Source organism: Anopheles arabiensis, chromosome 2 (assembly GCF_016920715.1).
Source record: "Anopheles arabiensis isolate DONGOLA chromosome 2, AaraD3, whole genome shotgun sequence".
Classification (NCBI taxonomy): Eukaryota; Metazoa; Arthropoda; class Insecta; order Diptera; family Culicidae; genus Anopheles; species Anopheles arabiensis.
In genome coordinates this window covers 45,763,782-45,789,132 of record NC_053517.1, presented here as the reverse complement: position 1 = coordinate 45,789,132, position 25,351 = coordinate 45,763,782, and the positions used below count along the sequence as shown (strand labels likewise).

General features: G+C 50.8%; 6 protein-coding genes across 7 annotated transcripts; 3 read left to right on the top strand and 3 right to left on the bottom strand.

The window, feature by feature from the left end:
- The first annotated feature begins 3,276 nt into the window (after positions 1–3,276).
- Positions 3,277–5,143, top strand: LOC120895172 (3-ketodihydrosphingosine reductase). The gene is made up of 3 exons (XM_040298278.1): positions 3,277–3,682; positions 3,761–3,996; positions 4,069–5,143. Exons 2-3 carry the CDS (start codon positions 3,783–3,785, stop codon positions 4,836–4,838), a joined length of 984 nt encoding a protein of 327 aa, XP_040154212.1. The 5' UTR covers positions 3,277–3,682; positions 3,761–3,782; the 3' UTR covers positions 4,839–5,143.
- Positions 5,144–5,408: 265 nt separating this feature from the next.
- LOC120895169 (mucin-19) lies at positions 5,409–11,625 on the bottom strand. The gene is made up of 2 exons (XM_040298274.1): positions 10,688–11,625; positions 5,409–10,590 (listed from the first exon to the last, which is right to left on the bottom strand). The coding sequence occupies exons 1-2, from the start codon at positions 11,041–11,043 to the stop codon at positions 5,916–5,918; spliced, it is 5,031 nt and encodes a 1,676-aa protein (XP_040154208.1). The 5' UTR covers positions 11,044–11,625; the 3' UTR covers positions 5,409–5,915.
- Positions 11,626–12,253: 628 nt separating this feature from the next.
- LOC120894765 (methyl-CpG-binding domain protein 2) lies at positions 12,254–14,245 on the bottom strand. 2 transcript variants are annotated; one of them, XM_040297567.1, is made up of 4 exons: positions 13,972–14,245; positions 13,261–13,563; positions 12,861–13,038; positions 12,254–12,790 (listed from the first exon to the last, which is right to left on the bottom strand). In XM_040297567.1, exons 1-4 carry the CDS (start codon positions 14,091–14,093, stop codon positions 12,479–12,481), a joined length of 915 nt encoding a protein of 304 aa, XP_040153501.1. In that variant the 5' UTR covers positions 14,094–14,245; the 3' UTR covers positions 12,254–12,478. The 2 variants fall into 2 exon arrangements, with proteins under 2 accessions (XP_040153501.1, XP_040153502.1); XM_040297568.1 differs by lacking the exon at positions 13,261–13,563 and having other exon boundaries at positions 13,972–14,239.
- Positions 14,246–14,364: 119 nt separating this feature from the next.
- LOC120894764 (metaxin-1 homolog) lies at positions 14,365–16,597 on the top strand. The gene is made up of 4 exons (XM_040297566.1): positions 14,365–14,553; positions 14,649–15,098; positions 15,171–15,665; positions 16,258–16,597. The coding sequence occupies exons 1-4, from the start codon at positions 14,485–14,487 to the stop codon at positions 16,330–16,332; spliced, it is 1,089 nt and encodes a 362-aa protein (XP_040153500.1). The 5' UTR covers positions 14,365–14,484; the 3' UTR covers positions 16,333–16,597.
- LOC120894763 (vacuolar protein sorting-associated protein 45) lies at positions 16,585–18,983 on the bottom strand. Its single transcript, XM_040297565.1, has 3 exons — positions 18,666–18,983; positions 18,399–18,597; positions 16,585–18,334 (listed from the first exon to the last, which is right to left on the bottom strand). The coding sequence occupies exons 1-3, from the start codon at positions 18,756–18,758 to the stop codon at positions 16,902–16,904; spliced, it is 1,725 nt and encodes a 574-aa protein (XP_040153499.1). The 5' UTR covers positions 18,759–18,983; the 3' UTR covers positions 16,585–16,901.
- Positions 18,984–19,237: 254 nt separating this feature from the next.
- Positions 19,238–23,683, top strand: LOC120895553 (putative elongator complex protein 1). Its single transcript, XM_040299041.1, has 4 exons — positions 19,238–19,307; positions 19,366–22,919; positions 22,999–23,405; positions 23,493–23,683. The coding sequence occupies exons 2-4, from the start codon at positions 19,411–19,413 to the stop codon at positions 23,555–23,557; spliced, it is 3,981 nt and encodes a 1,326-aa protein (XP_040154975.1). The 5' UTR covers positions 19,238–19,307; positions 19,366–19,410; the 3' UTR covers positions 23,558–23,683.
- Positions 23,684–25,351: the final 1,668 nt, after the last annotated feature.

Below are 25,351 nucleotides of genomic sequence, written 5' to 3'. Positions count from 1 at the left end.
CACATACCCTTCCACAGATGTAAACCGTGGCCACTGATTTTGTGTGACCAATTTTGCACCTTCACGCAAGAGAGGCATATACCACACTATTACACGTTTGCGAGATGTACGTTGCAGCCCGTATGGTAATTTCTTTCCTATTTCACGCAATTCGACACAATTTACCGAGAGACAGCAATTCTCTTCTGCCGCAGGCCGTTTTTCGTGTTTCCAACTAGTTATGAGGCGCCTGCCATTCGCATTGCAGCCGTAAGTATTCACTTTTGCTTTCTCACCGCGTACACATATGATTCATCATCATCATCATCATGATCATTAGAATCATCACAAACACAACCACATTTGCCAAGCCACACACGATTGGTGGGTAATTGCCAGTTGCGCTCTTAACTCTATATCACTCTCTGGAAAAAAAAATAAATAAAAAATAAATATATGCTTATCACAAACAAACAATTCTTCACGTATACAAACACGTGATAATGAACGCAAATTGAAAAGCAAATATCAATCGCACAGAGTTTGTTAATTAAAATTGATGCAGAATGCGGTAGAAAGGTAAATAATCGATGAGTTTTAAAGCGTATTTCTGCACTTTAAACACAATTCAATTGCCTAGCCCTACGCTGATGTACTGCACTATCACCAATCACCACGTATCAGGGCCTCTCTTTCGCTCTCTCTCTCTCTCACACCAATCAAGGAAATGCACTGAACCATTAGTCTGTAGGGATTTTGTGTTGTTGTTGTTGCCTACACATCATGCCCAACGAAACCGACTAATAATAAACTCAGCCGTAAACAAAGAGGAACCTCTATGTTTTCCTGTTTTCCATTTCTTCATCACCGTTGCGGAAAGGCAACAACAAACACACACGGACACACACACACACACGCAATGCACATGCAGTACAACACCAAACCGTTTTTCTCCTTTGCATAATTTGCTGGTGGTGTTTGTAAGGCAGTGGCTCCGCATTTACTATTTATTATTGATCTCATTGCTTAATGAATGGAATTAGATATGCTTGATGCTTGATGATAAGATACGAATAATAACACTATTCAATTCCAAACACAATCACCCATACGTACATAGACACACACACCCACTCGCATCAAAACGAATGATTGTAGCAATGCACAATTAAGTAAATTTGCAGATGTCGTTTAAACACTGTGATGTTAATCATCTTTTTCAGACCTCCCCAGTTGTTGGTGGCGAATAGCTCCGTGTGCTCGACATGGAACTGCCAGCTGCTGCTTCTGTCTGGAAAGGAACTGTCACTTGTGCACGGGGAGTCGCGGTCATCCGTTTGACACGCTGGGGCGTTCCTTTTTTCGCCAACGTGAGAAGGACGCAGGACATTGGAAAGGGTGTGCCAGAAGAGGGAATCTTCCTCTGGTGAACGAAGCACACATACACGCACACAACACTTCTCATGTTACTTTTGATTAGGAATGTTTCGTCTTTGTAGCACACATTCCGTGAAAGTTTTTATTCTTTTTTTGGTCTCGGTGGAGTATATTTCCGCACAAGAAAATCTCTCCAAAGTGCTTGGGAGGATTTATGTTTTCTTCACACAGCACACCCTGCCACAGAGGACGTAAGAAGGATAGGGAAGCTTCTGTTTTTACCAGGAACACTATCGCAAACAGCTTGCTGTACTGGTACTTTTTTTTTAATCTCAAAGCGAGGATTTTTGCATTACAATCGCAACACAAAACTAAACACACAACAAACAACCTTCTATTTTTCTACACGGTACAATAAACAAACCACAAACAGCTCTGGTTCACCTCGCCAGTAACACTGTGTGTGTCGCTTCGCTGTCTCGCGATCTACGCCCCGTCGTCACAGACACATCTCAACGCATGCTTACTTCTCACGTTTCAGCTCACAGGAACGCAACCCTGTCTCTGCCTCTTCTTCCCTCCCTCCCTATCGCTCACTCACTCGTTCTCTCCCTCTCACACTTTCTGCTCAAGAATCCTGTACTGCTGCTTCTCCCGCCACTGTTATCCTGTTCGGATATAGACGCGTGCGTCCGTGTCTGTGTGTGTCGTGTATCGTGCTGTCGCATTAACAGACCGCGCACACCACCATCCAGCCGTGAAATCCAGACGTTTCGATAGCAAATACCAACCAAATCCCACCTATCGGGAGTGCGCGCGGCAAACGGTGTGATGACGATGAAGGGAACGCAAAACGTCACCGTTTTTTGTGTCCCAAACCACACACACACACACACACACTTACACACATTTATCAATACACGAAATCCTCCCAGCACACCACACGCCCACTATTGCAAACTGCTACTATTCGATTTCATCTCAAGTTTACTACGGATCAGTGGTCGACAAACTTTATCGGCACGAAGTAGCATATAATGCACACCAAGGCGTTTCGTTTCGATGGGCGTGAGGAGAAAATAAAACTCACACAAGAGTGATATCACCAACGCTTTACCCATTTGTTAGCCCCATCGCATCTTGAGAGCTGAGCTTCGGAAGAAAGAATCACCAAACAGCAGCGAGCTGCACTTTGCCGACCACTGTGCTGACACATTCAAGACTCTCGCTCTCGTATTCATACACGCACACACACACACACACATGCACACGGCTTTGGTTCACACACGTTTGTTTTCTTCTCCATTCGGATCAAAGTCGCTGACCGTACGCCGCAGAAAAGGCAACATTTCCCTCATATTCTACACTAAAATCAACGAGCGTACAACCTACAATACCATTTGCTATACCTAGCCAGCTAAACTGGAAGTTTTGGAACTGGAATTTGCAAACGCATTTTACTCAGCGACATCACACGCACACGCACACACATACAAACGCATGCACAGATCGACTCCCACGGAATTCGCTGCATTCCAGCACATCTGGTGGGTTGCTGGTCCGTCGCTTAATATGCTGATACGTTATCGTACTTACTGATTGATTTCAGATCAGTATTTAGAGCGCTGTGTTGTTGTAATTTACCCTTCGTAGGCGGTGTTGATCGCTGCGGGACTAACTATTATGACAGGGAAAGGTATTAACTTGTTGACAGACGCGAGCACAGTCGACTTCTGTCAACGTTGTGGAGTATTTTTGACCAACCGTAACTAAAAACTCCACTGTCAATTTTGACGCCGTTCGCCCATAGTGCGACGGTGCGAGCGGGAAAGAGACGACGATACTATCCGTTTGTTGTTCGAAAATTAACGAACTGCGAATGCATTCCGAAATTTTGGGGCAGAAATTTGCATTTTTAAATTGTTTACTATTTTTGATAAATAAGTCATCAAGTAGTGAGCTCTTTTGATGCTATTGGAGCAAAGTTAAACTCGCGAGAAGTGCAATTTGGAAAAAAATCACATTGTTGGTATTTTCGAACATCTGTACGCACCTTGGCACACCATACAGTGTAGCAGAGATGTTTTGTTTACTTTCTATTCCCGGCATGAATCACAAAAAATAATAAGTTTGTGCTCGGAAAAGGCCAAATTTATGTATGAAAAGCTGAGCCAAACTTCCGAAAAGGGCATCATACTCGTGTCCACATTTAGCAGGAAGCTATCGGAGGGAAACTACGCACACCTTTGTCGCTTATCAGCATTTTAAACAATTCTTCTGTCAGTCAGCCCAAAAGTCTTTGAGCAACCCCGAAAAGGAGCTGCAGGTAAGAAGGAGTGGTCCGTGACGGTCCATATCGGTTATCTCGCTGCATTCGTGTAATATCATTCCCCTTCTATTACAGGCCGTGCTGCGAATCGCACACCATGGAGCACTCTACCGAAATCATTCTCACCATTGCCGGCATTGTGCTGGTGCACGGATTGATATTCTACTTTCTCACGCGCAAATCGCGCCTTATCAAGGGCAAGCATGTGGTCGTTACGGGTGGTTCCAGCGGAATCGGTCTGTGGGCCGCCATAGAGTGCGTCCGGTTAGGGGCGCACGTTACCATCATTGCACGCAATGTGCCTTTACTGGGTAAGGAGGAGAAGCAGTACTGCAGACGAAGCGAATAGCAGTCACTTAGCAGTATGTCTGTTTGTGTTTTAGAAAAAGCCAAAGAAGAGCTGGAAAAGCGACGCGTCCGTGACACGCAGATGATACAGTTCCGTTCGTTGGATCTTGCCAAGAGCTACGGCGCGGTAACGAGCACGCTGGACGAGCTGGAACGTACGGTCGGTGCGATTTACATGCTGATCAACTGTGCCGGGATGGCGATTTGTGGCACGGTGGAGGACACATCGGTCGAGGACGCCCGCAAGCTGATGGACGTGAACTATTTCGCCACCTACTACCCCACCCGGCACGTGTTGCCAAAGATGAAGGAAGCGGGCGACGGCATTATCGTGATTACCGCGTCGCAGGCCGCGCTGATGGGCATCTACGGGTACGGGGCCTACGCCGCCTCCAAGTTCGCTCTGCGCGGGCTGGCGGAAACGATTGCGATGGAAGCGCGGCATCGGGGCGTTAGTGTGACGCTCGCCCTTCCGGCCGATACCGACACGCCCGGATTTGAGAACGAAAATCGCACCAAGCCGGAGGAAACGAAAATTATATCCGGCTCGGGCGGGCTCGCTAAACCGGAGGACGTCGGCAAGCGGCTCGTGCAGGACGCGCTGAAGGGTTCGTTCTTTTCCATTATGGGGCTGGAAAGCTGGGTGTTGAGCATCCTTTGCGTCGGTATGGCACCGTGGCGCGGTCCGCTGCTGTGCTTCGTACAGTTTTACCTGCTCGGACCGCTGCGGTTGATCGGGCTGGCGCTGCAGTGGAACTTTCAGCGCATTATAAAGAACTGTGCTAAGCAGCGGCAACGCACGTAGGGAGGGGGCAAACGAATTCGAGCGAAGGCGATCAAATGTAACGGATTCCACCGGGGGCAAAAATTGGACCAAATTGTACACATCCTTTGTAGGCGTAGTATTTCAAAATTAAGCTCACAACTGGCAATACAATCTATAGTACACGATGTCATGCTGCACAAATATTTAACAATGGTTAATTATTTGCGGATATCTTTGATATCACCACTGCATGTGAAGAGGCGAATGAGGCCAATTGGCTCAAAGTCTCTTTAAAAATAAATTTAAAAAAAAAAACACTGCATGCGCTGCAAGCTTAAACCCAACCCATTTATGAGTAACAGAATACCATGCATGTTAAAGAAATAATGCTTTCACAAAGAGTATGATAAATGATGTTGAAAATTTATTCACCGTTTTATGTAATAAATTTTCCCTTCATCAGTTTCGGCTCATTCAACAACCAAGGAAACCTCGTGCCCTTTCCGTTCTCACGTGGACCCTCTTTTGCTACGTAGAATTTAATCCCAAAAATCAACTAAAAATGAATAGCACGGTGCGCGAAACATTTTACAGCGCGCGTGGTTGTTATTTCGTCCCATCCCATATCAGCAGGTTGGTAGGTTGTTAATTTATTAAACGGGTTATTTTTATTTCTCCTTTATACACTTCATCCCTCATACGCCTATACACATACACAATTCCCAGTCATTGTTAATTTCCATTGTAACGGGACGCTTGCACAATTTTGTATTTAAGGGAAAGAAAAATGTTTGCCAAACCATCGCTCGAAAGCTCGTGCCCACGCAGCAATGACGTTTTCCACCGACAAAAATATGAAAACCCAAAAGAAAGCTGTTTGGAGTGCGACTGTAACAGAATCCAACGTTAAGGCAGCGACAGACATTGTAGTCAAACTTTCAACAGACGCTCACACACACACATATACAAACATACGCAATAAACTGACTTTGTCTTGAATTTGCAGTTGCGAGCTTCTTTGCATCTCCTGCTGTTTTGCCAAACCGCACAAACGTTCTCCTTCCTTCCCCGCTGTATCCCAGAAACCCTTGCGCCAAGGGTTCATCCGCTTTACGGTCACTTGACACGCCTCGTGGCCACCTTTATCCGCCGCGGCGGTCCGTTCGGGGTTGAGTTGGTGCCGATGCTGAACGTTGGCATGACGCCACCGGGCACGATGCCGCCCGGAGCACCGAACGCGGGTGGTGCACCGAATGGTGCAGCGCCACCGCCCATGCCGAACGGCTGCTGCTGCTGTTGCTGCTGCTGCTGCTGCTGCTGGGGCTGCTGCTGTTGCGCTCCGCCGAAGGTAAATGCTGCCCCCGGTTGCTGCTGCGGTTGTGGTGCGACTGCCGCGACGTTTCCAGCGGAGAAGTTAAACGGCGACGCAGGACCCGGAGCAGGCTGGGCGGCCGGGGCACCGAACGTGAACGGACCGGCGGTCGCGTTGCTGTTCGGGGCAGGGGCTGCGTTTGCTCCATTGACCATCGCGCCGAACGCGAACGGAGACGCGTTGTTAGGTGCCGGATTGACGTTACCCGTTGCGACCGGTGAACCAAACATGGGCGGCGAGGCCACATTCGCGTTCGCATTGCCAAGCCCGCCAGTGAAATTGAACGGCTTTGGTGCGGCGTTCGATCCGAGGTTGAAATTGAAAGCGCCAGCTTGGGAAGGAGCTGCCTGTTGCTGCTGCTGCTGCTGCTGTTGCTGCTGGGCGTTGTTCTGTGGCACCATCGGGCCGGCACTGCTCGCACCGAACGTGAACGGTTTGTTGGCGGGTGCCGTCGTGTTGCCGCCAATGCCATTAGACATGCTTCCTGCAGCGGGTGTAGCGTTGAAGCCACCGAAGGTACTGCCGCTGCCAGCATTGCTTCCGAACGTGGGGGTGGCATTGTTTGGAGCACTGTTAGCAGTATTGCTTGCTCCGAACGTAAACAATCCACCCGGTTGACCGGTGGACGCTGCTGTGTTGTTCACATTCTGCGGTCCGTTCGTTTGTGGCGTGCCAAAGATGGAGCCCACCGATTGGTTCGCTGAGCCCGTAGAAGCTCCCGTCGCATTTGCGCTGCCAAAGATGGATCCGGTGGTGCCGAAAGCCGGCGCCGGATTGGCACCGTTCATGGTGGCACCAAACGCGGGCACCGCCGACGGGGTGGATGTGTTGGAATTTCCAGTGGTGCTGTTGTTGTTGTTTGTTGCCGTAATGCCACCGAAAATTCCACCCCCTGCGGACGCCTTGTTTGCACCGAACGCAAAGGGACTCGCGTTTGTATTGCTGGTGGCGGTCGCACCGAACGTGGGAACGCCACCACCACCGAGCGGATTCGAAGCCTGAGGTTGCTGCTGGTTTGAGGTGGCCGTATTTTGTACACCCTGGGCGCCTGGAGCGGGAGCTTTGGCGGAACCGAACGTGAACATGCCGGGCGTTGCAGCTGGGCCTGCTGGGGATGTGATGGATGCAACCGCATTGCCAAAGATGGAACCTGTTGTACCGCTGCTGTTGTTGTTGTTGTTGCTATTAGCATTGCCACTAGTCGGGGCCGGGGCTGCTGCTGGCTTGGCTGCACCAAAGGTAAACGGAGATGAAGCCGCACCCGGTACAGCTCCGTTGGCAACACCAAACACCGACGTTCCACCAGTCGGGGGTGCTGCTGGCGCGGCTTGACTCCCGGCAGCGGCCGCACCGAATATGTTAGACGCATTCGCTTGTTGGGTTGTTGCGGAAGCAAAGAGATTAGTTTTGCCTGCGTCGGACGATGCGTTGGTGGTGGAGTTGGACGAAGGCGCGGCTGCACCGAACAGGTTCGGTGTGGTCGCGGATGCTGGCTTTACCCCGCCGAATGTGAACGTCGGTTGGGACGGGTTGGTAGGGTTGGCGCTGGCTGTGGCAGCTGCCGTCCCTGTCGTTGCTGCCGCTCCGCCGCCTGCCCCGGCAATCGAACCAAACGTTGGGAATGTCGTCGTGCTAGGTGCAACGGAAGAGGAGAAAGCATTCGTACTGGCGGCTGCCGGCGCTGAGCTTGCCTGTGCTGTTGGGGCCTGTGCTGTCGCACCGAACGTAAACGAAGGGGCCGGCGCCGATGGTGTCGATTTCGGTGCGCCAAAGGTAAATGTACTGCCGCTAGTCATCGTAGCTCCATTGGTTCCAGCAGTGCTCGGCGCACTGGAGGTCGCGTTAGTGAATAGTGACGAGCTGGAACCAAACACTGGGATTGTCGTGGTGGTGGTGCTGCTGCTAGCGGTGGCTGCGTTGGCACCGAAGCTGAAGGCAGGCGTGGCCGATTGCGTCGTGGTCACCGTGCTGGTTGTGGCGCCAGTGCTGCCAGCCTGCGTTGATGCGGGGGGAAGTTGGAATCCTCCAAACGAACCAGGGCTACCGAAGGTGGTAGGCGAGCTGATGCTGGCTGCTGGCATCGTTGGAGTATTAGCGGCGGTCGGAATTGTGGAAGCTCCAGCCGCAAACGAAAACGTCGATGTGCTGCCGGGTGTTGCTGTGGTGGTGACCGTGGACGTTGTTGCCGGACTTCCGAACTGCAGTACTGGTGAGGGAAGCTTGGCAGCGCCGCTACCGCTACCGAATGTGGACCCCAGCGTGCCCGGTGCCGGCGAGAAAGCGATCAAATTCGACGTTCCCAGGCTAGTGGCAATCGGGCTGCTAGTTGTTTGCGCTGCGCCTGTGGTCTTCGGGGAGGCCGGTGTTCCGAACGAAAAGGTTGGCGTCGCTGTGCTGCTCTGTCCTGCCGCGGTCGTTGTTGTTGCCGGCGGTTTGGCCGGCAAGGAAAATCCGGTGCTCGTTGTTGTTGTAGTCGATACCGGCGGAGGGCTGCTGACAGAAGTTGTGCCACTGTTGGATCCGAACGAGAACGTAAGCGTTTTCGCCGCCTCGGATGGAGCGCTCGCCGTCTTCGCTTCATTCGCTGCGGACGTTTGTGCAGCGGGAACGGCAACAACAGTCTCCTTTGATGTTGGTACAGCGATCTTGCCCAGCCCGGTATCTTTGATGGGGTTGTTAATCAACGCCGACAGTCCGCCGTTCGTGACGGGCGTGGAAGAGGAGGCAGCACTCACGGGCGTGGATGCCGCTGAATCCTTCAACGTAGTGGCCGCCGGTTGCTTCGAAGGGCCACTCGCTGGAAGGTCCTTCGGTCCGTCAACGGTATCTTTTGCGGGTGCGTTGGAACCGAAGCTAAATCCATTTCTCGACTGTGGCGCAGTCGCAGTCGCTCGCGAAGGTTGACGTGATTGTTGCTCCTCCTGCTCTTCCTCGTAGTCGTCCAGATCTCCGCTCAAGCACTTCAGCATTACCGTCAGCTTGGATGGGGCTGGTTTCTTCAGCGGATCGCGCGACGAACTAAATCCGCCCGAGCCTAACCCGGACAGGGTAACATCGTTGGGCGATTTCTCCTTCGGCTTTACGAACTGAACCTTCCCACTGCCCTCGCCGTGCTCGTCATCTTCGCCATCGCTCGACAGCAGCCGGCTGGCGTGCCTTGACTGGGTGCCCCTGGTTGATGGTGAGCCGGATTTATCTGCCACTCCCGTCATCGCCGTCGATTCGTACGGACGGTTGAAGAGCGTTATCTTTGGTGGGGCACGGTGCGGTGGAAGAAGCTGCTCCATTGGCTCCTTGCTAGCGCTACCCCTGCCCGATTGGTTCCAGTGGTGGTCCAGTGTCGTGCTGGTGCGTGCCACCGACTGCTGGGCGTGACCATTGGCTGCTGTATCTTTCGGACTGTCGCTTCGCTCGAGCGGTCCGGGCGAATTCAGTGCCATGTTGGAGAACTTTTCTGGCGTGGCCAGTCCGACCAGGGTTGAGGATGAGGTCGGTATGGTGCCGATCGCCGGACTGGACATGCTGATCGAGTGGTTCATGTACAGGCGACGATCGTTGCGGGGTACTGCATTTCGCTTCGGTGTGTTCATTGCGACCAGGCTGGAGCTGAGCGAGCTGAGAATGTCGTTGTTCTTCACGCAAAGCCGTTTCTTTTGCGTCTGCTGCTCGCCGCCGGAATGGGGCGCACGGCCCACTCCGCCCAGCCCCGGCGGTCCCAGCTCTGACGGCGAGGCGGGGCTGCTCTCCATTGCCTGTTCGCGGCTTCGCTTTGTCGCCAGGCCGTGTGTTCCGATGGCAACGGCCGCCGTTGATGACGGCGGGCCGCTGCCGGCCGCATCAAGCTCCGACAGCTCCTGGCACTGTTTCTTGATGCGATCCGCGTCCAGCTCCTCGCTGTTGATACGCTTTCGGGAAATTTCCTTCAGCGCGTCGAGCACACTACGGGTCGGCGTCGAATCCAGCTCGGCACACGGTGTGATGACGCGGTTTTCGGCGTCCGCAACATCACCACCACCACCACCACCACTGCCACCACTCCCGCTCCCGCTGCCACTGCCGCTGGGTCCGTTGCGTGATGTGCCCAGCCCCGCAAACAAAGACGACTCGTTCGCCGATTCGTTCGTGGTCGGCAGGAACATTGAACCGCTGCGAAAAATGCTGCTGCGCTTGTTCGTCTGAAAGAGCGATCGCTCCGGCGGCGCTATACGCACCATGCTGAAGTTCCCGTTCCGCCGAGCCGTGCTGCTGTTGGTGTAACGCAGTTCCTGCTTGCGCAGCTGCACCAGCGGAAACTGGCCCGGTTTGTTGTACACGCTCGACAGCGATTGGGAGCGGTTTATGGCCGCCTGGGACTGGCCGCGATCGTAGTACCGCACCAATCGATTCACCAAACCCGGGCTTCTGGCGTCAGTTATCACTCTAGAACCGTCGAGAGACAGAGAGCGGGAGAGAAAGGGAGAAAGATAGATACCACAGCAACAGGAATGACCGCGATTTTGCATTGGCCGTGACTTACCGTGAATTTACACGCCCAATGCCCGTCAGGTTACCGCTGCTTTTGAACAGTGTACGGCTGTTGCTCATCAGCGGTGAGGTGGGCCTCCGCTTAGACTGTCCACCGAGACTGGCACCGTTCCAGGCAGCACTGAAGCTCGTGCCGCCGATGTGCGTCGATTCCGCGACTGGCGGTGTGCTGAGCGTGCGACTCAAACCCGTCGCACTGCCCCCAAAGGAACTCATCCTTGACGGCGTGCTTTGGTTGTTCCTGGTGCTGCTCGAGGGCGATGACAGCAAGCCCGATTTCAGCGCAGCGCTCGCCGCCTCCGGCTGCTTCATGCCTGATCTTCTTCCCTCCATCGATCGATCGAACATCGTCGCGATGCACACCTGCTCTCCCGCAGCACACAACAGCGCACACGCTCGGCCTAACCTTCAAAACTGCCCGTCGAACGCGACGACTCACGCCGTACAAACCCCTATCGTGGCGAAGGGTTTCCTGCTGCAGTTTTTGGTGCTGCTGCTGCCACTATATGCACTCTGTTGATGCACTTCTCTAGTTTACCGCGCGGAACATGCCTTCTTCGTCCCAGAGGCTGATCACATACACACACTGACACACGCAGACACGCACGCACGCATACACACACACGTACACGAAGACGCACACACGAACGCACGCCTTTTGCGCAAACTTGCTTGACGTTTTACGGCGGGAGGTCCAAGCTTGGATGCTTCTTCCCTCCAAACTAGACTGTTTCGCTGTTGGCGCACGGCTCTGCGTACAAGGCCAGTGAATGCGCCGTGTCACCGTTATCTGGTTTACCTTGCCGTTCTCGGTGAGCGAATAACCTTGGCGTGATTTCCCCCGTTTGCTGGCAAAGGTTCTCGTAAGTGGCTGGCCGTACTAGCACTATTTTGTGGGGAATCAACTCGAGCTATGAATATTTATTGACAGTTTCCTGGCGACTTGACAGGTCACATTGCACGCTGTCAAGATGGATCTAATTTTGGCCATAACTTGCTAAACCCAAGCCCATAGGTTTAAAGGTTTTTTTTCGTTTTTTTATACCGCTAACTACCGTACAATAGAAGTTTTACCAACAAATACCAAACAATAATTACATAAGAAAGTGTTTTCGAAGCATATTCTGCTTGATGAAAATGATTAAAAAGCCTCTAGCGGTTCAAATGCACCTACAGTTGATTAATACCACAGTTTATACACTTTCATTTTGCCACAGTTGAACCGAGGTAGAATTCAAAATTACAGTTACAATTCCCTCATTTTTTTAAGAGAAAAAATGAAGCAAATAACTCTGCTAATTAACTACTTTGTTTAATAAAGTTGATACATTTATCGAAATAAAAGGAAACGCATTTACCTCAACAAAGTATGTTCCACAAACACCCTTCAGATACAGCAATATTCGCCGCCTAATAAGTTTTGTCTAGTAACTTAGTGACTAGTAACTCAATGGATATTCAACCACAGCGAAAAGACATTTAGAATGTCCCTAATGCACCGTTGGCGTTCTGCTTATTATCTGCATTAAGATTTTTTAACAAACTATTGAGACAATAATTTTAAAGAATGTCGTACAATATTTGTATTTATTTTCAGCTTGCATACTTATACGCATAGGTAAAAAGATAAGAATCACGTCTAGCAATGTAAAAGTGTAGGTGTGTGAGGGTTTAGGTGGACAAAGCACCGAGCATGTCGGATGGTTTGCCGCTCCGATGCAGATGAAACGCCAAAGATCAGTACTGTCTCACTTCTCCATCGGCTACGAACGGGTACAGGATCTTAGGCACGCAACGCCTCCTGTAGCCGTAACCGGGCATACTGCACGCGCTCCTCCTGCCGCTTAACGTCCTCCTCCGTGATGGTCACGTTCGTCATTAGCGGCTGGTGTGGATTGGTGAACACGCCCGCGTTAGTGTTGAGCGACGTTTTCGAGGCCGTCTGTCCAGTCACGGGAAGTGTGTTGTGGTGTAGGGCAGTGGCTAGCGACTGCAGCACGGTCGTTTCACGTATACCCGGCCCTATCGGTCGCAGTCGCTTCGGTAGTTCGATCGATCCGATCTCTTCGTTGTGGGTGTTACTGGCTCCGAGATTCTGTAGCAAAGAAAAAACGGACATTCGATAAACGTTACATTTTTACGGAGTACGATGAACGGAGACTTGCCTCTAAACGTTTCTCCCAAAACAGCTGCTTCGGTTTCACCTGGCTGCCGTGCTGCAGTTCACGCTTTGCTTTGGCATTATCCGGTTCCTGCGATCTTACCACCGTAACCGGCTGTTTGAAGATCGATGCAGTTTGTCTGATTGGTGGGATCAGTGAAGTGTCCGATCGCATTGCACGGCTAAGGAAAAATAAGCAGAACAATCATTAGCGGAGAGAAACAATTTTGACGCGATTGTAAATAGCATGCGTAAAGTAAATTAAGTGAACCTACAACGAATATGGTAAATAATAAATCAAAATTCAATGAATGTTAGGCTTAGTACGAAAAGTACAGTGACAAGAAACTTTAAATTGGCCTCCAATCATCCGTTTCCTGAATTTCCCAGCCGTTGGCAACTACCTGTAATCGAACTGAGATGAAGGCTTCACACCGCACCCAGCGCTTATTGGTGTAGCGGTGAGGGAGTTGCTTCCGCCGAGCGGTACTGACGGTGGAAACTTCCGGCGCAGTGCACTACTACTGTTTGCCTGCTGCTGCAGCAGTTGGTAGCTCGGCCCGTGGTGGGAGTGCAGCAGCTGGGCGGCGGCCACCGAGGGCGGTGCAATAATGCGACCCGCCTGATAGTCGAACGTCGACAGATCGATCGTGTCGCCGAGGGCGCGGGCGAGCTGTGGTTTACTTTCTATTTTCTTCCCCGTTGGACTTCCGGCGAGCGAGACGCAGCGAGAGTTGAACGAAAGTTGTAGCAATGGTTAAGGGCAAAGAGGGATGAACGGGTAGGGTATAAGATGTCACAGGCAATTCGAGGGTTATGTTTTCCCTTGTTAGCTTTTGCCATGTGTTGTTTTTAGACTGTAGCCAATGGGGTCATAATTTGAACGTGGTGCGGAGTGTAGGTTTATATGTAGAATTTTGGGCCTTTTTTCAACCAAGAAACCAATCCGTCTACGTTTCCCTCGCACAAACCAGCACTCCCCAATCACAACTCCTTTGAGACGATTATGTTTCATGCCAATTAAGCAGCTAAATTTCGAGCAACCAATGAAAACTAACCCGGGTACGTTCAGAAAGTGCACAAAAAGCGTCCCGGTAACGACGGTGTAACCTTACCTGTAGTAGTACACATCCACTTTCCCCGCAGACAGGCCCGTCTTTCGGAGCACCTCTTCGCGCTGCCAGCCCTTCGGCAGAGCTGCACAATCGGTCCGCTTCCGTTCGATGGATACGTTCATGGCGGAGGTACGCACGTGGTGTTGATGGTATTGCAGAAAGGGAGGATGCTATCGTTCAGATGTTTTCTAATTTCTAACAGCCGTAATTGTTCGGAAAAAGACGGTACGGGTGTGTAGCAAGCGTTGTTGTTTGTTTGTTCTGCAAAATGGATTCTTCTTCCCGTTTTTTCTTCTCCTCTCTTTCCTAGCATTGTTTGACAGCAAATTTGACAGCGCCCAGATGACAGCCGTAACAGAAACCCCTTCGGGAATGGCTCGCTCGAAAGGTGTGAGTTGCACAACGCGTAAACACACATTTCTGCAGGACGGTAAACCGCACGGGAAAATAAAGACTGGTAAAGCGGGTAAAATACACAGCAGCTGGTGGTGAGCGCTCTAAAGCTAGTGAGAAATGGAAATATTTGTGTACCGTGGCGAGTGGGGACTTCCATCGATTGACTACGAATGCAGTCGACTGCTGGTAAGCATTGTGCGGCAAATTGCTTACGAAACATGACCGGCCGCTTGCATTCGCTTTTGCATTCTAACCGGTTTTGCTCCTTCCCATGTGTGCAGGCATATCTGAAATTTTCCGGCGCGAAAGTAACGGTCAACTTTAATGGGAATCCCTTCAGCTCGCCCAACGGCATGCTGCCGTACATGATAGCGGATGGCAAGAAGATCGCCGGCTATGGCCGGATCGTTGAGCATCTGGTAGCGGCCGGGATAGGGCCACCGACCGCGACGGACAGGGCGGAAAACGTGGCAGACGAAAGTAGCCAGCACGCTACACAGATCAACGGGTACATGCAGTATGTTCAGGAGAATTTGCACCCCTACTTCATGTACATGCTGTGGGGCGATCCGAAGAACGTCGACACCACGCGCACGGTGTATGCGAAGCGCATTCCAATTCCGTTCAATTTCTACTGCCCGCGAAAGTACGTGCTGCGCACGAACGATATCACGCAATCGTTGGTTGGGTTTTCGTTAGAGGATTCGATCGAATTTCACGACGTAGCTGAGGTGAATGGGCCACACCCCGCTAGCGTAACAGTTATATGCGATAATTAACACAAGCCGATGTTTCTTCCGCAGTTCCAACACAACGCCAAAACCTGCCTAAACTGGGTAGCTGCGAGGCTGGAGGAGAGCCGCTGGTTTACCGGTGACCGGCCGACGGAAGTGGATGCTTTACTGTACGGGTATCTGTCGGTTTTGCTAAAGCTTACCCTACCGAACAATGTACTGCAGAACCACATCCGCCAGTGTCCGAAGCTAATGCAGTTCGTCGATCGAACGACGGCGACGTACTTTGCGAAGGAAGGCTTTAATAGTTTTACCGCATCCGGACATACTGGCAACGGTCAGCAGAAAGGCACCAGCACGGGAACCCCGAACGACACTTCCTCATCATCCTCGGCCAGCGGTGGCGAGCGATCGGAGAAGAGTGGGAATGATACAACCTTTCACACCGGTCAGCAGCAAGACCCGGACGATGGTCCGAAGGAAAGGCGAAAGCGTTACATTCTGTCAGGATTAGTGGCCACCGTGGCAATGCTTGGATATGCAGTTCTAAATGGTATTTTAACGGTGAGTGCAACGTTCAAACTTGTGTTGGGTAGATCTAAATCAGATTCATGAATTTGAAGGAATCTTGGAAATGATGAAATGATTCTGAATCTTGATTGCAGATTAATATATCTCGAAAGATTCACGAATCTCTTGGGATTTATGAATTTCAAGATATTCACAAATCTCGAAGGATTCATAGAGCTTGAGTTTTTCATTATTCTAACTTCTCGAAAGACGGCAAAAAAGTCGAGGCTTGAACCCACGACGCGCATGGTGTTAGGCGGAATCGCGCAAATTCAATATTTGTATAGTTTCATGCATCCCTGCAGATATATGGATTTTAATGGATTTATGAATGTAATAGATTCATGAATATTTGAAGATTCGTGAATCCTTGAATATTCATGAATCTTTAGAGCTTCATGCATCTTTGAAGATTCATGAATTTCTGAAGAGTTGATTCAAGATTCGAATTAGCCATCACTGAAGATTCATATGAATGAAACTCAAATAAAGTTTCATAAAACCCAACACTAGTTCAAACCGTGTCCTGTGACCGTGAGCAGTGAGAAACACATAATACCGTATCTTGTTTCTTCTTTGTTTGCAGCTGCCTAGTGATAGAAGCCATGGTGATTTCCTACAATATGACGACCCCGGAGACTATGATGATGATGATAATTAAGTAAAGTTAATATAGACACACTGCCGCCGTTGTGCTCCGGGAGCCCTTATAATCGCGGGGCGGATATTCCGTTGTACGCTCAGAAACTCGGAAACTTAGCCGAATGCTTTCATGCGTTTACCAGGTAGTCGGTCGCTTAGATCACGTAATGCATCCTAGCTGAAGTTTGTGAACAAGACCACCAATACCAAATTGGCCATCGAGTGCGCCGTCGAGTGATGAAGCTTACCATAAAGCGTGTTACACTATGCGTTATTACACTTAACTGCCGTGTACTTTATTTCATGTTTTATAGTATAATAGTATAATCTTTATCTAATGGCGCTCCTTGACCCAAATAAATAAGCTAGCACGATACATATAGTCAGACAGGCGCGCGCACACACATACACACACACTCACGCACAAAACCGTCGGGACAGTCGGGAAGTTCACCAACAACAGCGTGTAAAAGTGTAAGGAATGGAGTTAACGATGATGGTTTAAATACGAACTTCTTAATCTCACGGCGTTCTGTTAAAAAGGATAGATTGAACCCGTCACTTCTGCCGTTCAGGAGGGCTACCGCTTCAAGCCGTCCCGGCCGGTGCATGGTGGAACTGTTGCAACGAGCGTGAATGTTTAAATGGCACCCCGGTCGTAGCAGCAAGTACCTCCTCGATGAAGGACTCCGAGTTGTGGATCGTGGTACCGCCGAGCACGATCCGGTAGCCCTCCTGATTGTACCGATGAACGGCCAGCGCTTCCTCGTACGTCGCTCCACCGACGATAAAAACGATCACCTCGGCCGGTGGCCTCCGGAACGGTACCTCATTGCCCATGATCGGGTACTGCGCATCGAGCGGTCTTCCCTTGATCACCTCCTCCAGCGTACCCTTCAGCACGCACTCGTGCTGGGCGTACACATTTTCCACGCCCTTCAGCTCCTTGATTAGATTGCGCGTCAGCTTGACGGCATCCGTGATTTTAACCGTATTGAACAGCTCCTGCCGGGCCACGGTACTGATGTACTCGAGCATACGCGGTACAATGTGCGACCGGCCGCCACGATCCTGCAGCAGCTTGAGCAACCCGGAGGTGTCACAGTTTGCGTGCCGCTCGTACCGCATCGCGTACAGCAGCACGAGCCGCAGCGCGTTGGCCGCACTTATCTTTCCCTCCGAAACGAGCCGTTTCACGCGCTGCAGTTGCGTGGAGTGGTCAGCCCGACAGGCGATTTCTTGCTCCAGCTCCGACACCTCGAACAGCTGCTGCTGACCCACCTGCACCGACAGTTCGCTAATCAGCACGAGATGCTTCGTGACGGTGCCGGACATTTTGCGGAACTGTGGGTACGTCTCGACAAAGTTCTTCATATCGGCGATGCTCTCGATCTTGCGCTGATCGTTCGCCTTCTTCTGAAACTCGTCCATCAGCACCTTGATCGTGGTCGCAATCTCGCCAAAGTTGGCGTATAGGTTATTCGCGTAAAATTCGTCCTGTTCCGTCGATAGAACCACTTCTTTAAGGTCCTTCGGTACGCCGGCCACGCGGGACAGGTCGACGCGCTGCTTGTTGATTGAGAGCAGCTCGTGCACCATCGCCTGATACGTCCACTGGTTGAGCAGTGGCGTGATGGGGTCATCGCGTCGGTCCAATACGAGCAGCAGCGGCGGTGCCGCACCGTCCTCCGGTGGCCGGAAGCTAAACAGGGCCGTTTCCTTGTTGATCGTTTCGTGCACCTTTTTGGCTAGCGTTTGTGCAGCCGTCGAACCGGCCCGATAGCGGATGGCGGGCCGGAACTTGAACGATAGCAACACACTGACCAGGCCCTGGGTCGAGCGCTCGAGCGCCTCCGGGTTCCAGCTGAGTGCCTGCAGACAGGTCGGAATGTGCAGCGAGAATAGGTTCGGATTGACCGGCAGGTAGTCGGCGTAGATTTCCTTAAAGTCCTGCACCGATTCACCCTCGTCACTCTCCGCCAGAATTTTTATGTCTGTCCGTGGTATAATGTTGCTGAAATCTGGGGCCACCCGGACAAAGCTTATCAGTGTCGTTCTGCATGTGGAGGCGCGACGCATACTTACAGATGTAGTAAGAGCCGAACTTTGGACTCTGTAGCTCTTGCTGCAGCATGAAGATGTTATCCTTGGTGGGGCGTATGAAGACGATACACTTGAGATACTTTAGCTTCTCGTTGGACCGTACCGAGTCGAGCCGCTCGAACAGAAACACTTCCTTTTGCAGCATCTCCGATTGGGCGAATGCCATCGATACGATGCTTATCTGCGGGCGTAGAGAACCGTGTGACGACGATTAAATGGGATTTAGCAAAACACTTTCCAGCTGCTTACCGTCTCCCGGTCCATCATGAGTATCTTCATGCCCGGTCCGGCATCGGTAATCATTTTATCGATGTACGTCTGTATCGCACGAATTACGTTCATCGTTGCACCCCGTTTCACTCTTTGGCGGTTTGCAGGGAAGAAAATGTGCTTAACTGCAGCCTTTGGCCAATCCACGTACGCAATTGCGTGCCAAGGGTGGCGTATTTTTCGCTTCCAGCTGGTATTTTTACTTTGCCAGCGCTATTATTGACTTTTTTTCGTGACTTTAGTCCTATGCTTCCATTATCAGGCCCAATTTTGCGTGTGTGAAACAGATTGATGTTTTGACACTGCACACTCAATCCCGCTGAACAGTGCTACGTTTCTGAAGGGTTGTAGAAGAAAAAGATTTTAAAAATAATAGTGCATCGATGTCGAAGGAATACCAAAGAAATTTGAAAATGTATTGAAATCTTACTAGGATTTACAAATTAATCCAGCGAAATATATTTTTTCCTTAAAAAACATAACTATACACACAAAAGTTGCTTATAATTATTGCCGTCACTGTATTCCACTGTTTACAAGACAGCTGGACAGTGGAAAAACGTTTCTCAAGGGATTGTGTCAAACTGCCGCACGGCGCAGTGGAAATCATTTGTAAACAAGGTAACAAACAAAAACGTGTTCACTGTGCAAACATTATTCAATTGTGCGTTTCTTGCAGAATCCTTTGAATTTTCGATGCTAATATAGCTACTGCAGCCGCACAATGAGGAACCTGTACCGTGTGTCACACTCTCGCTTCGACCTATCGGAAAATGCGCTCCGTTCAGTTCGGTCCGGTTTTGCGATCGATCAAAACACGGACCACAAGTTTTACTTCGTGCAGGACAGTGGTGTGTACTGCTGTCCGCTGTTCGTTGACCGGGAGCATCCGTTCTGCGAACCGCTGCTGTCGCAATCGGACGGATACGAGAACATCATAGCGCTGGAGCATCTGGCCCTGTCCGACGAGCTTTGCTGTGCGTCATCGAGTGGAAACGTGTGGTCCTGCAAGCTGGAGACGGGAGTGGTGGAAGAAGTCACGCACTGCAAGCACGGCATCAGGGCGATGCAGTGGAGCCCGGACCAGGAGCTGGTCGTGTTTGTGGACGGCGAGCTGAACGTTGTCACCATGATCGGGAGCGAGTTCGAGCCGATCAACGAGGTACAGCTGAAGGACGACACGTTCGGCGACCGGCAGTTCATGAGTGTGGGCTGGGGCAAGAAGGAAACTCAATTTCACGGCTCGGAGGGAAAGGCTGCCGCAAAGAAGGGTACCACGCCCAGCGAGCCGGACACAGCGGAGACGGAGCGACAGCTGGACGCGACCGTAAACATCAGCTGGCGTGCGGATGGAGAATACTTTGCGGTCGGCTACCTGGCACCGTTTGGTCAGCGAGCTTTCAAGGTGTTCAACAAGGAGGGCGCTTTGCAGTACACGTCGGAAAAGTGCCACGGGCTGGAGGGTTCGCTTGCCTGGCGTCCGTCGGGCAATTGGATTGCGATCCCGCAGGAACTTAAAGATCGGTATGTTGTAGCGTTGTTCGAGAAGAATGGGCTGCGACACCGGGAGATTCCGCTGACGTTGAACCCTCGCGCCGGTCAAAGCGTACAGTCGCTTCACTGGAGTGCGGACTCGGACGTGCTCGCCGTGCATTGGGTGGATGGGGAGCAAGGGACTGCCGGCGTGTTGCTGTACGTGATCGGAAACTATCATTGGTACTTGAAGCAAAGCTTGACCTACCCGCCTGGTACCGCGCTAACTGGACTGCAGTGGGATCAGCGTCACACGGCCGGCAAAACCCTCCATTTGTTTTCATCTGACCCAGGCGTTTATGAGTGCATCCGGTTCGATTTTCGAGTGGATCGTTCCGTGGGCCTTTCGGAAGAAGATCAAGCGATGGTAGCGGTGATCGATGGAAAGCGACTGCTGTTGACCGGTTTCCGGCAGGCCGTCATACCGCCGCCTATGTGTGGCTATACGCTGGAGCAAGAGCATCCCATCAATGCGACCGGGTTCATTCGTACAGCCGGACGCAGCGAAGCATTAGGGCAGGACATAAGCTCAAACGCCTTCTTTACCGTGGATTGCCGTGGTGAAATCATTTTGTTCGATGCTGTATTTACCAAGACAGCGGGTAGATCCATATTATCTGGAGTTACCGTATTGCTGAAGATTTCACCAGAACAGCTGAAAATGTTCAACGAAGATTTTCCCCAACAGCACCACTGTGGACTTCACTACCTTTGGTTGAACGCGGATAATTTCGTGATGGATCACAGTCAACTACGTTGCGGCGTTTATACCATTGCAATGCATAATGACGTCCCCGGCTTGAAGAAAGTATGGCACATGGAGATGGAAAACAGGGAGGAAATCGGTTGCATTGAATCGTCCGGAGCGGATAGTATTCTTGTTGAGTTGCTATCTGGCCACGTAATGGAGGTAAAAGGATTGACCGGCCAGCAGGATGGTGCATTGGAAACAAGCTCACGCAATCACAGCGTTTTGCCGGTATTTTGCGAACAACTGTTTGTCGATCGCAACCGCCCTGAACGGACAGTGTACGCGCTGGCGCAGAACCGCCGTCACCTGTACCGTGACGGAAGTCTTCTCGCGTCAGACATAACGTCTGCTCTGCTTACCGACAGCTACCTACTTTGCACCACTATTTCGGAGCTTAAATTCATCGCACTCGGTGCAGCGGTTGTGGCACCCGGCCGTGATCCGATCATCGGCGAGCGAAGAGTCGAACGTGGCTCGAAGCTGGTGGCGGTTGTGGCTAGAGCTTCGCGGACCATTTTTCAGCTACCGCGTGGCAATCTGGAAGCGATCAATCCGCGCGTGCTATCGCTCTGTCTGATTGCAAAACATCTGGACGCTCTCGAGTACTACGAAGCGTTCGATATTATGCGCAAGGAGCGTATCAATTTGAATCTGCTCGTCGATCACGATCCGGCTCGCTTTCTGCAGCATCTGGCGAGTCACTTCCTGCGGCAGATAACGAACGTGAACTGGTTGAACCTTTTCATATCGGATCTGGCAAACCAGGATGCGTGTAAAATGTACGAAAGTAACTATCTCGACCGCGGCACCGGTGGTGGTTCGCTGCCGGACGGTTACTCCATTGCGGAAAAGGTGCGTTTTTGCAGTGACCGATTGCTCGCAGCGATGGATTCGGAGCCGACCGTGCTAACGCTTCCAAAAATCACCTGCCACGTAAAGCAGGGACAACTGGAAAACGCACTGGCACTCATATGGACGTTGAAGCAGCAACAGCAATCGCCCGAGGCTGCAGAGGAAGCGTTACGCTATCTGCTTTATCTGGTCGAGGTGAACGTACTGTACGATGTGGCGCTGGGCATGTACGATTTCGGGCTCGTGCTGTTTGTAGCGACCAAGTCGCAGAAAGATCCGAAGGAGTATCTTCCCTTCCTGAACGAGCTGAAGCGGATGGAGGAAAACTATCGAAAGTATCGCATCGATTGCCACCTGAAGCGTTACGATCGTGCGCTAGAACACATTGCCCGGTACGAGACGGACGAGGACCGGTTTCGGGAGGCACTGGAGCTGATCACGACCCACCAGCTGTATGGGGTCGCTCTGCGCTGCTACAGGGATAGTGCGAATCAGGACCACTACCGTCGAGTTTGCGCAGTGTATGGTGATTATCTGCGAAAGGGTAGCAAACATGCGGACGCTAGTTTGATGTACGAACGGGCCGGAGATCTGCAGCAGGCCATCTCTTCCGCACGCCATGCACTGGATTGGCGACGCGTTGTACGGTTGTCTACCGACTCCTCGGTGGCGGTGGAAGCCGTGCTGCGATCCCTTGTGCCGGGTTTGCTGGAAGCCGGCGAATATGATGCAGCAGCCACGATCGCCCACGATCATCTGAAGGATGCGCGGCTAGCGATTGAGTGTCTGGTGAAGGATCATCGTTACGAGCGAGCACTTTTGCTAGCCACCGAACCCGAGCTGCACGAGGCGGTTCGGAGTAGTGTGGGAGAATATTTAACTACACTGATCGAAACACTCTGCTCAGAAAAGGAACAATTTCTGCGCCAAAAAGACCGGCTATCAACGGTGCGGGAGGACCGAATCCGGAAACAATCGGCTGCCGCAGCAGCTGGCGATCTTGACGATGGGGATGGAGACTGTGGTGATTGTGATCTCTTCTCCGATAGCTCCACCATCGCTTCATCGCGTCACACGGGCACATCTGGTCGTTCAGGGTATGAAGTGATGTTGAAACATTCCGGTCAACTAAACCGTGGATTAATAACGCTTTAAATTATTCCGTCTACCCATTAGAAAGTCGCATCGTTCCAGCAAAAATCGTCGCAAGCACGAACGGAAGCTGCTAAACCTAAAGGAAGGCAACCCGTTCGAGGATATCGCCCTGATCGATGCACTACACTCGCTGGTGGTGCGTGTGTGCGGAGTCGAGCGACAGCGACACGTACGCTCCATTTGCCAGGTGGCGATGGAACTATGCTACGATGACGAGGCGCACAAGCTGCAGGAAGAATATGGTGCACTGTTTCAGCTGATTCGCTACTCGCTGGATGCGATTTGGGTGCCGGAAATGATCGTGCCAGGAATGCCGCCGACCATCGGCAGTGGCGGCGATGCGGCCGCGATCGGTGATGTCCCAGCGACGATTCTGACACCGGCGGACCTTGTGAAAGCGCAGGACTCCCAGCGGTACTCCTTGATAAGTGAGTGTGATAAGGGAATTTGCCAACGGCGGAAGGTATGATTGATTTTCTCAAAACGTTCAATTCTTTTTTTACATTCTATTTCAGAGCCTCATCAACGGTACAAGCCAGAGGTGCAGTCGATAGCCTGGCAGTGGGATATTTTAAAGTAGGCGCATCAGTGTTTTTTTTTTAATTTTATCATTGTTGAGTTATGCATACTGAAGTTCTCCTGCAGCCGGGAGGTTGTGGCTCGTTGAAAAGGAAATAAACGTGGAAAATGAATTGATTGCGATCGATGAAACGGGTTAATTTGAGCTCGAAATGCCGAAATTGCTGTAAATAATTATTGAAAATCCTCCAAAAGTGTGCATCGAACAGTGTGATAACAGTTGGCGAGGGAGTAATTACGTGTGGGTGCAGTTCATATGCTGCTCGAGATGACCGATCACGCGATTGCAACAGCAAAGTGATCATCATATCTCCTGCACCACAATTGCATCACCAGCGGCTGCTCGGCGGCACACATCACGGGTGAGTATTATGTACACGTAGAACGCATGAATCCAAACAGTTTGCTCATCGGTTCCTCACTGTGGAATGCGGAACAAGTGTGATGTTTTCGTGTCAAATTTTTGTATCTCCTTTTGCCAATACGTGACGTTTCTTACGTGTGTCGATCGGTCGGCACATAAAAGGCTGTCGGTTGGGCCGGTTGGCTTTGCTACAACAAGCGCGGCATGCTGGGCGAGGGGGAAAATTGACGCTCAAAACTAGAGCACGTGAACCTGTCGGTGGAACGGTAAAAGGAGAGCGAAATTCACCAAACAACGCACACGTTTGTAAAGTTTGTGGCGAAAATGTACTTTGCATGCCGCTTGCGGGCTAATTTCGAACAAGAAGTAGTGTTCCCGTTGTACGCTACTGCTTTTCTTACTGTGGCGTGTGCAATAATGCGAGTGTTCCGGGGTGGTCCTTTTTTATTGGGCGTGTTTTTTTTGTATTTTTAATGGAACCTTTACAAAGCTGAGGGCGGTTCACATCGATCGATTGAAAACGATCGATAGCTTAATTAACGCAACAGAAGCGCCAATTGAATCTTATGTAGATCATCAAAACATAATTATTTTATACGTTTGAAGTACAGTGGAACAGAAACTTTTCCATGCCGGCATCGATTTGTTTTACTTTAAGTGATGTTTTTCTATGGGTTTTTTAATTCTCTTTTTGCATTCACAAGTCTAATCTAATTCTGCGAAGGTCTTGTGTGACGAACAAATGCCAAACCACAGCTCCATTAGCAGCTTATCAAAAAGTGGGTGTCTTCTGTCTCGATTTAATCCACCCCTCGACCCCGGGGCACACAGGGAAGCAAATCTAGGGTGAGGCATCTTCGTTCGTTTGCAAAATTACACCCCCGAGTCGGTGACAATGAGTTTACAACTTTAAACCCCAAAAGCATTTGAAACAATATCAGTACCCATCATTGTGTCGTACTTCGTGGTTTGAGCAAGCTTTAGTAGGTAAAACATCGAGTTAAACTAATTCGCTTCAAATTGCCATTTCGCACAAAGCCGTACACACCATTGTGCACTACCGTACCGTAACCATCTTCGACCATCTTATTGTCCGATAAAGACCTTCTTTATCTAACCCACTCATTATGGAAGGGGCTTCCGCCGATTTGTGCACAGCGGATCGTTACATTTGACATTGAATTGTTTTTTTGATCGCGGATTTGCGTTGTGCTATTTTGCTTTGCTTCAGGTGCTTTAATTCGGGATGTACGTTGTGGGTTTGTTGTAAAGCTATTCAAAAAAACCTTCATCCATTTCCTCCGATGGAGAAATAATAAACCAGAGTTGCATATGGGGTGTGCATCTGATTTGGTTCGCAGTAAAACATTCGAGCTGCATATTTATATGGGTTCCAATTAGTTGGATACGGTAATTAGGGATCGACTGTGC